Genomic DNA, 10,908 nt, shown 5'->3' with positions numbered 1-10,908 from the left:
GCGTGTGCAACATGTGGACGATATTCAAACCATCATGGTGATGCCATGCTGTTACTGTTGCAGCAGGAAGTCACTGGTTATTCTGAACGCACATTTCCACAACTGAAACTGACGCAAATGTAGGTCATTATGAAAATTTATAGAGGAATTATATATCAACCGTAACATGGTCGGGGCTGGTTGAATCTAATTTCGGAACCAACAGATTCGAGTGAATTCTCCATCACGTAAGAGATTGTACTCTTCGATTTATTGATGAATTCCAGGTAATGTATGGCATATAACTAATACACAACATATGATACAATGTGCTACATGTAACGTAGTGATGTTGTATTTAGACACAGGTCCATCATGTTTTTCGACGGTCTGGACGCCGATGTCGAGTTTGGGAAGACCTTCCAAGAGCGGGAGTTTACATTCAAACAAGGAGCTGTGCTGCTCAACCATGGGTCGTACGGGGCTGTGTCTAGACGCCTGCAGGAGGTGCAGAGATGGTAAGGTTTGAGGAAGTAGACGCCTGCAGGAGGTGCAGAGATGGTCAGGTTTGAGGAAGTAGACGCCTGCAGGAGGTGCAGAGATGGTAAGGTTTGAGGGTGTAGGCGCCTGTAAGAGGTGCAGAGATGGTAAGGTTTGAGGGTGTAGGCGCCTGTAAGAGGTGCTGAGATGGTAAGGTTTGAGGAGGTAGACGCCTGCAGGAGGTGCAGAGATGGTAATGTTTGAGGATGTAGACGCCTGCAGGAGGTGCAGAGACGGTTATGTTTGAGGATGAGGGAGTGAGTGAGGTTTATCTGACTCTGCTATCGGCATTAAAGTGCTTCTATTGAGACGTAGTACAAACCAGTGAGTGATATTATGAGCATCATTTCGTGCAGTCGGTGAACGATGGTCGCAAACTCAAAGAATCATACACTATGTTACTCATGTGACGTTAAATAGGGTTTCTCGTCGCTTTCAAGATTATTGCACTTTATCCATTAAGCATTAGGCATACCGAATATGGTGCGGCGAAGTGAAATGGGGTTTAGCGTCTCGTCCAAGACTATTGCACTTATATATAGAAGATCCGGGTTAGAATAGGTCTTCAGCAACCCATGCTTGCCGTAGAAAGTGACTATGCTTGTCGTAAGAGGCTACTAGCGGGATCTGGTGGTCAGGCTCGCTGACTTTGTTGATGCATGTCATCGTTTCCCAATTGCGTGGTGCGATGCTCATGATGTCAATCACTGGATTGTCTGGTCCAGACTCGATTATTTACAGACCGCCGTCATATAGCTGGAATATTGCTTAGTGCGGCGTTAAACAACAAACAAACAAACTTATATAGCGACGTGCTTGCACGCATGTGTGTGGCAACCTGTACTAGTCCGGACTGATGCCGATTTTATAGCGCAGGCCCACTGAGATACCATACCGCAGTTTAACATTAATACCCCACTCACACACCGTATACTCCGTATACTCCGACCCGACCAGTCATTGTTTTTCCCTCCCAGGTTCCTGACCGAGATGAACGCCCAGCCCGACCTATGGTTCCGGGAGAACGTGTATAAGTATTGGGGGGAGTCAGTTGGGGCGGCAGCACGGTTCTTCAACTGTGACCCCAAAGATATCGTCTTTGTTACCAATGCTACAGAGGGTAAGTTTGGACAACATCGCTTAACGAAATCGAATAAAGAATAATATGTATTCTATTCAAAGAGTGAGTGAGTTTAGTTTAACGCTGCTTTAGGACAGCACAAATTCATCCCACGGTGTGTGATGCAGGTCTGATGGCAGGTAACAAACCCATCCAGGCGAATCTAAGATTCGAACCCACGATCATAGGTTTCTGGTGCCCCTAAGGGACGCAACTGTGCACACGTAATTGCAGCCCAATAATTCATTGGCCACCTATGCCCGGTTCAATTAAAAGAGAGATTTTTCCTTGTGGCACGTGGGTGCACGGGTGGCCTAGTCCTCTGAGGCGCCGCAATTCGCTGTGCAGAGTTGCGTCCCTTTGGCAAACCAGTAACCTATGATTGTGGGTTCGAATCCCGGTTAGCCCCGATTATGTCCCTAGGTTTGCTCGTGGGTTTCACCGAAGTGGTAAACGTCTGCAACCTGAAAAAAACTTCGGGCTTTCCTCCCATATTAAACTGACTAGATAACAGGAATACAGTTAAAAGCGGCGTTAAGCCAATTCACTCACTCACTCACTCACTCACTCCTTGTGGCATGTGGTGGCAGTCATTTGAAAAGGTTCATCTGCCTGTTCACCATCTTCACGAGGCAAGAACGTCCACCAGCCTTTTTGTTAAAGTCTTGTTTCCACCCTTGCCACATCAAGCCAACTTTCCTGGGCTAAATCTGAATGGACTCTCTTACATGTTGATAGTCCAATAAGAGAACGTTTCACAAAATCAACATCTACGACTGGTAAACCTTCGTATGAAAGTCATTTACTGTTGCCTGTCTGTGTTGACACGAAAATGACTTTTTGTATCTTTTAACCCCCCATCGATTGCCAATGTTTTTGTGTCAGGGATGAAATCACAAATGTTTTCGTTATCTGATCGATTAGGTCGTCGCCTATGGTAGTCATCATTTTTGTGAAGCTGTAAGAGATAAGATCAGCGATCTGATTGGATATCGCATTTTTGCATTACAAGGGGCACAACTCGTGATCTACGCGGGGTGGCGCCAGGGTCGAGCCAAGTGGCCTTGGTGTAGCAAGGGTAGAAACTAGGCTGTGATATAGGCTAGTGGACACGCTTGCCTCGGGAAGATGCCTGTTCACAGATAATGGTCTCATTTGACAGGCCCCGGGTTTGTGGAAAGTAAGAGTAACTTCAATTCGTCTGTGAATGACTGAGTGAATGATGGATAGTTGTATCAATCTATAATTTTCAGAACCCGAACAAGTAAAGTTTCCTTTTGGGGTGAAAACTCGGCTTAGTATAATATGTACGACTCTTCTATATAATCGCCACCAATGAGTCACATTCTTAGGTTAATGTTCACAAAAGCAACACATATCATCTTCAACAAGATTCATGATAAACAAATCATCACACTGTCACGTTGTTTATACCAGGTATCAATGCCGTGCTGAAAAGCTATGATTTCAAAGAGGGTGAGACTATCCTGTCCACCAGTCTCACCTATGGAGCTATCGCTCTCACCTGCAGGGACGTCGCCGCTCAGAATCGAGGTACCCCGTTATAAGGCATCTTATAGATTAGTGAGATCTTATTTCAGCAATACTAAAGCAGAAACAGGACCGGTCAAACAACTCTTACAATTAAACCACAAATAAAAAATCAAACTGTATTCCATGTCCAGTTCTCGACATCACAATCGAACGCTTTAACCTCTAGACCATCATTAGGAACCTCAATCAACCAGAACGAAGTTAACCCGCCCCCTACACCCAGGGAAAATATGTCATCCACAAATACGGGTGTGCTTTTTTAAAACTGTTTACTTAAATATAAACAACTTGATATGTTACATTCGGGGATATAATGTTATCCACATCATGAGTGGCCATTCCGAATGTATGTCTCGTATTATTTCGTGCATTAATAAATTCATAGAAACATTCAAAAATCTGCTAATGTAGTTTTTCTTCTATATTTCTTCTATATTTGTTGTTGTTGTAATTGTTAGATCGAAACATGCAGAAGAAATAGTTACACTTCAGTTATCAAGTCAGAAGTCATTGAGATTGGATTCCCGATTGAGAGCGAAGAAGCAGTGTTAAGACAGTATGAAGAGTATTTGAAGGCTCACCCCAACACCAGAATGGTGGTGATAGGTGAGTAATTCAATCAAATTATTTAAAAAATAAAACCATGTAGAAGTATTCTTTGATTGATGACTTAGCGACAGTACAGTTCATTTTGGGATGTAATATCGCAAACTTCAGATATTGTCAATTTAATCAAACATATGAGTGAGTGAGTGAATATGGTTTTACGCCGCTTTCAGCAATATTCCAGCAATACCACGGCGGGGCTTCACATATTGTACCCATGTCGGCAATCGAACCCGGATTTTCGGCGTGACGAGCGAACGCTCTAATCACTAGGCTACCCGACCGCCCATCAAACATATGATACAATTTACTGAGACGTATAGCTTTTTGATTCACTATAAATCTCTGTGGACTATGGAATACTGTAAGGGACATTCTCGCGATCTCGACCATTGGAAGCGACCCAAATATGCCCAAAACACGAGAATGCGAGATCTTATGATCTCGCATTATCGTGTTTTTTGCATATTTAGCTCGTTTCCAAATGTCGAGATCGCGAGAATGCGAGATCGCGAGTATATTCCTTACAGTATTCCATAGTGGACCATTTTATGTGTACGTCTAGATTATTGCTATTCGCGAGACTTACACACGTCCTTGTTTATAGGGACACGTACAGAGTCGCAGTCCTGAACAGTTTGATTCATATTTGTCAGTCTCATGAAAATATTTTACTCTGATACGATACCTCTCTGAATGAAGATCTGGCATGTTTTGTTTTTGGGTTTTGACTTGGTAAAATAAAAAAGTTGAATCGAGATGGTAAAGAAATGAAACCAAATCGTTTAAGAAAGCTAACATCTGATTGGCTAGAAAACCCATACGTCCTTTATTGGACATTCGTCACCGCTCGCCCCTTTCCGTAACCTGCAAGAAGACTCACCCCCCTATCGATGAATGTTATGTGCGAAAATACGACAAACCAATCAGAATGCGCGTCAGAAACCTGATTTCAGGTTCTTCGTCAAAGAATCCCTCAGAAATAATTTTTAATCTTAAATATGTCTTGCATCTAAATATATAGCCAAGCCACAGTTAAATGTGTTCAATCATACTGTGTAATTCCGCATGTCCAGATGTGCTTTAAATTGCATCTGAAATATATATAATATATGGGAAAACATATGTGAACTATTACGCAAGAAGTTGACAATTGTTTTAGGTATGCCCGTTTGCGCTAAGACAGACCCCGGCCGCAAATATGGCCAAGAGAGGGGCACGAGTCGCTATTCGGCTTGTCCCGGAATAACACGAGTTGGTCACGAACGTCATTTAGATTGTATGTACCTGACGAGACACAACGTAACGCAGAGTGGTGTCGTATTGGCAGCAAAACGTCTAATTCTAATGAGATTGTGATTTTTACCTGCTGCGTTAAATAATCTACCGTCTAATGATTACACTGAGACAATGTCTCACATATCTAGACCAGGGTGCCGTTGTACAAAGCACACTTAGCGCTAAGGTGACTTAACTCCCATAACTTAACATAGGGTGGATCGATGCTCGATTATTTACAAACCGCCGTCATTTATCTGGAATAGTGCTTCGTGCGGCGTTGAACAACAAACAAACAAAAACAAAGTCTGTCGACCTCCAATAAAGTCTACATTGTTCTGTGGGACACATTAAATACCCTGCCTACAGCCTACTGCTATGCCAATCGCCAGATGATCTTTGGTTGAGTTCTGTAAGTCGAATCATGACTTCTTAGTTGGACATTTGCTTACGGACAACATTCTGGCAACCGAGAACATGGAATACAGGTTTTGTAGGATACCTCAGTAGCCTGCAGTGTGACACCAGGCGTAACTGCATGAAGTTTGTACAACCTGAGAGGCAGACCTTTTTTTTTCTTCAGTCGAAAGCGTAATTTTTTATGGACAATGTATTTTTTCTCACATGTTACGGCGGCGTTAAAGAACAAAGAAACCATGACACAGACTTTCGACTGTCGTAGCGCAGAGGTTGTTTTGTACAACGGCATCCTGGAATGGAAAAATGGGCTTTGACGGAGAGCATCAGCGCCTCCTTTTAATCTCCTTTAACTGCTCAACATGCGCCTCTTGGTGTCTTGATGGTATGGTGTTATACAGATCACATCACAAGCCCGTCTGCAGTGTTGCTGCCTGTGAAAAAGTTGGCGAAGATTTGCCACAAATATGGTGCCCTCGTGATGGTTGATGGTGCGCATGCGCCCGGACATGTTCCTGTGGATTTGGAGGATCTTTGTGTTGACTTCTACACAGGTAAAACGAGTCCTTCTGTTTCTGATAGGACGGGTGTCAGAGTTGATCTTGTTTTGAAATGGTTTTGGTCAGTATGGATCACCAGCATATATGCTTGTCGTATGAGGCGACTTCATGGAGCGGGTGGTCAGGCTCTGTGACTTTGTTGACAGCGTGTCATCGTACCCTGATGATGGGACGTTGCTCACAATATCAATCACTGGTTTGTCTGGTCCAGATTATCATTATTTACAGGAAGAATTCCTATAGCTGTAATATTGCTGAGTGTGGTGTTAAACAACAAACAAATTTAAATATTTTGAAGCAATCTCTAAAAGTCACAGTACAATTATTCACATTGATGGAAAATGTTCATAAAGGGTCTCCCTGTTTGAAGACCCGGGGTTAGAATTGGTCTTCAGCAGCCCATACTTGTCGTAAGAAGCGACTAAAGGGATTGGCGGTCAGGCTCGGTTGGTTGATGCATGTCATCGTGTCCTTATTTCGTAGATCGATGCTCATGATTTCAATCACTGAATCGTCTGGTCCAGACTCGGACGATGTGCTGACCGCCACCATATAGTCCGACGGAAACCAACAAACATAACAAGCCTTTTTGCTTTCGATCACATCATACCGATTTCGAAGTGTTGAAAAGGGGCAGAAAATATGAAAGATGTTAACGGTTTTCAACAATATACACGTTTCTCCTTCAAAGCAGTGCACATGAATATCTGTATTTAACACAGGCAACTTCCATAAGTGGATTTTCACTCCCCGCGGCTGCGCAGTGCTATATGTGAACAGGAAACATCATGATTGGATGAAACCGTTAGTGACGTCACACTTGGCTGACGGTTCCCTAGGTGAACAGTTCTTCCAAGCCGGATCACGTGACCACGTACCGTTTGTTTGCGCAAAATACGCCTTGGAGTTCTGTGAGAGAATAGGGGGAATGGTGAGTTTCCTAATACTTATTTTTGGTAATTAAAGTGAAAGAGGAAAGTGAAAAGGATGCAATTTGTATTTCAACCCAATATTACGAATACGTTTATAATTGAATTTACTTTGAGACATATCGGGTGCCCCGTTAAACAGAGACCCAAGCATTAAAAAGAATGTAAATGCAATTATATGTTAAATATTGGAGTTAGAATAGTCGTGAACCACTCAAATACATTAATAGTCGTTGAGCTAATGACTTCGCGGAAAACCCCCAACATAGTGGGTGTTAAATGGTTAACAATGGCATGGTGAAACAAGGAACTATACAACGATAAAAGCACCGCGAAACCGTGAAATCCGATCCCCGTTAATCAGGATTATTGCGTACGTAGTTAGAGCCCTTTGATGTATATTTTCCCACGCAATAGTCCGTACTACAGGGTGTCTGGACAAGAGGGGTTTCAGGGTACTGTGATGTTGCAGGGTCGCATCATGGCCTACAGTGCTGAGCTTGCCACGGAGGCCCAGGAGTACCTTTTGAAGCTGTTCCAGACAGACAGACCGGCGCTCCCGCGGGATATGGAGGCGCCCAACATGAAGCTCGTCCAGCTGCCAGAGATGAAGGTCCCTTTAAGCAAGGTACTGCAACACCCCGGGATAAGCCTTATCCTTACTATGGACTGATACACGAATAAACTAGTAACTTTAACATACAACTTTCTTGGAACACCGGATGTGATATTGAACGTTATGCAACTTGGTTTGGGTTTCAGGAACAATTCTTTGATTTCTTCATGACCTTTTGGAGGAAGACGAACATCCAGACAATTACATTTCAACTGCAGGGGCGTGCCTACCTGAGAGTGAGTCCCAGCATATACAACTATATGGACGAATACAGGCTGCTCGGACAAGCCATGCTGGACTATATACAGGAAATAAACAATGCTCAGTGACCATCGCTGATACTGTGGCAACCGGTCAAGCAGTGACCAATAGTTATATGAATGCTGGTCTCCAGGAGTTGGTCCTTCAGATATATCGTACCAAATGTTTGATACTGTAACTATTTGGTGGGGACAAATTTGATTGATCATTAAACAGCGTGTGAACCAGGAGTTAGTTGTTCTATACTCCGGACTGACGTCACCATATCTGCAGCACTCCTTCTCTCTCCCTCCCTCTCTCTACCCTTCTCTCCCTCTTTCTACCCTTCTCTCCCGCTTTCTACCCTTCTCACCCGACCTGCCTCTTTCAACCCTTCTCACCCTCTTTCTACCCTTCTCTCCCTCTTTCTACCCTTCTCACCCGCTTTCTACCCTTCTCACCCGACCTGCCTCTTTGTACCCTTCTCTCCCTCTTTGTACCCTTCTCTCCCTCTTTCTACCCTTCTCTCCCTCTTTCTACCCTTCTCACCCTCTTTCTACCCTTCTCACCCTCTTTCTACCCTTCTCTCCCTCTTTCTACCTTTCTCACCCGCTTTCTACCCTTCTCACCCGACCTGCCTCTTTGTACCCTTCTCTCCCTCTTTGTACCCTTCTCTCCCTCTTTCTACCCTTCTCTCCCTCTTTCTACCCTTCTCACCCGCTTTCTACCCTTCTCACCCGACCTGCCTCTTTGTACCCTTCTCTCCCTCTTTGTACCCTTCTCTCCCTCTTTCTACCCTTCTCTCCATCTTTCTACCCTTCTCTCCCGCTTTCTACCCTTCTCATCCGACCTGACTCTTTCAACCCTTCTCACCCGACCTGCCTCTTTCTGTCCTTCTCTCCCTCTTTCTACCCTTCTCTCCCTCTTTCTACCCTTCTCTCCCTCTTTCTACCCTTCTCTCCTGCATTCTATCCTTCTCTCCCGCATTCTATCCTTCTCACCCGACCTGCCTCTTTCTACCACTCTCACCCCACCTTCCTCTTTCTATCCCTCTCTACCCTTATCTTTCTCCCTTCCTCTTTCTATCCTGCTCTCTCTCTTTCTACCCTTTTCTCCCTACCCCCTTGACCCATCTTCCCGAGGCAAGGGAGTTAACTCGACTCTAAACGTCCAGTTTCCACCCTTGCCGAACTAGGCTGAATTTGCTGGGTTCGATCGTAGCGCCACCAGTGGCTATTACGAGTTATGTCCCTTCTATGCCCCTCCTATTGACGAATCAGATTCCACCTCTCACATCACTTGCATTTGCTTCAAACAAAATGGCGGCGCCCAGTCAAGACGATGTGATCGATGATCAAGATCTGTATTGTAATAAAACGGGTCTTACTTCACGAAGTGCATCACAACACCTGAGCACCTTCATTAAAAACATGAAAAGATTTGCAAAATATCTGTTGACGCCCGGTTGGCGGTACACATTCAACGTGGAACGTTATTAAACGAGCGAATGCGTAAGTGAATTTGGGTTAACGTTACTTCAAACACCATTGTCTGTTATATACTTCTCAAAAGAAGTTACAGATCTAGTCCACCCATTTTTGCCATATGACTAGACCTTTTCTCTCATTAAGCTGACACGCCGTGATATAGCTGGAATAATGTTAAGAGCGGCGTTATACCCAACTCACTGACTCACTCACTCTCATTGCCATGATTAACTATAATCGATGAAACATTTGTGTTTTCCTTAACTTCTATTGAGTAGTATGACACAGTGCTTCAGCTCATTGTGGAAGGACACGACTCACTCCCTCACCCTTGTCAGTTGTCGCAAACATAGGACACACACAAAACACGCTCTCAAAACGAAAGTCATATTCTTTGGGTAACCTAGATCAGGTGGTGAGACTCGCTGACTTGGTTGATGCTCATGATATCAATCACTTGATTGTCTGGTTCAGACTCGATTATTTACAGAACGCCGTCATATAGCTGGAATATTGTTGAGTGCGGTGTTGAACAACAAACAAACAAATATTTGGGTGACCCTCACCAAATTAGAACTCCAGCAGGTCGTTGTACACTGCATCGAGTGACTGATTGAAGCAGCTGTAAAATATCAAGATCACCCCACACGTTGACCAGATCATGTACCAACGCTGTTGTCATTTCGCCTTCAGAAAATAAGATCCCTGGCAATCAAAACCTTTCAACAGGGTTACTGTGAAGCCATTAATCATATGAAAGAAGAACATGCTTATTACGTTTACAGTTGGAATTTTTAAGCATTTGCAAGAATACGATGGTATTGTCTTTTGCAGACGATACTGTCATTGATTTTAATGAAGACAGTACACATTGGCAGTTGGGTATTTTTTCATTCTTTTATTTGCCCATACATGTATGTGGGCCACCGGCCCATGGTAGTCTTGGTCGACCTACAATATGACATATAAGTATACAGAAGTATACAAAAGGCAGAATAAGGGTGTTGGCATAGATCCCTGTCTTTCTTAATTTCTGCAAGACGTTCTCAGGCGCATTGCTTGATAAATAAATACATGTACAGGGACAGATTTATAATGTATTCATTCAGTTGGGTATTAATGATATGAGATTATAGCATTCTTGCGAGCCTGATCTTGGGTTCCTGAAATCCTTCATTAATAGGGCTTTGCAAATACACTACCGTGGAAAACAAAGTATAGACCCATGCTTGAGGGGTGATCAAATCAAGCACACAATCAAGCACTATTTATTCAATTGTGATCTAATTGATACGGGTATCACAGCTGTGTTTCGGACGTCAAGTTTGCAGTGTTTTGACGATTATTTTCAACCTGCTAACGTTTTAATAACATATGTAAAATTTTGCCCAAATCCAATTTTCAAGTGTATACTTCCTTTTGTCTCTTCAGGTCGATAGAACTATCAACAATCATGAAAACGTGTGCTTCGAACCAGAATAATTATTATATCAATTTGTACTGAATTTCTCTTCTTCCTGGATATTACACTGTATATAATTCAAACTTCCTGTCACGAGAAGGAAGAATGTGCATTCATATT

At 43.4% G+C, this 10,908-nt stretch overlaps 1 protein-coding gene across 1 annotated transcript; it reads left to right on the top strand.

The window, feature by feature from the left end:
- The first annotated feature begins 354 nt into the window (after positions 1 to 354).
- Positions 355 to 8,047, top strand: LOC139459620 (uncharacterized). Its single transcript, XM_071241202.1, has 8 exons — positions 355 to 497; positions 1,497 to 1,639; positions 3,077 to 3,193; positions 3,686 to 3,799; positions 5,896 to 6,048; positions 6,777 to 6,985; positions 7,456 to 7,611; positions 7,746 to 8,047. Exons 1-8 carry the CDS (start codon positions 355 to 357, stop codon positions 7,926 to 7,928), a joined length of 1,218 nt encoding a protein of 405 aa, XP_071097303.1. The 3' UTR covers positions 7,929 to 8,047.
- The last annotated feature ends 2,861 nt before the right edge of the window (positions 8,048 to 10,908 follow it).

Source organism: Haliotis cracherodii, unplaced genomic scaffold (assembly GCF_022045235.1).
Source record: "Haliotis cracherodii isolate W230 unplaced genomic scaffold, xgHalCrac1.p SCAF_13, whole genome shotgun sequence".
Lineage (NCBI taxonomy): Eukaryota > Metazoa > Mollusca > Gastropoda > Lepetellida > Haliotidae > Haliotis > Haliotis cracherodii.
Note: the sequence above shows the minus strand (reverse complement) of the source record. Positions and strands in the feature narration are given on the sequence as shown.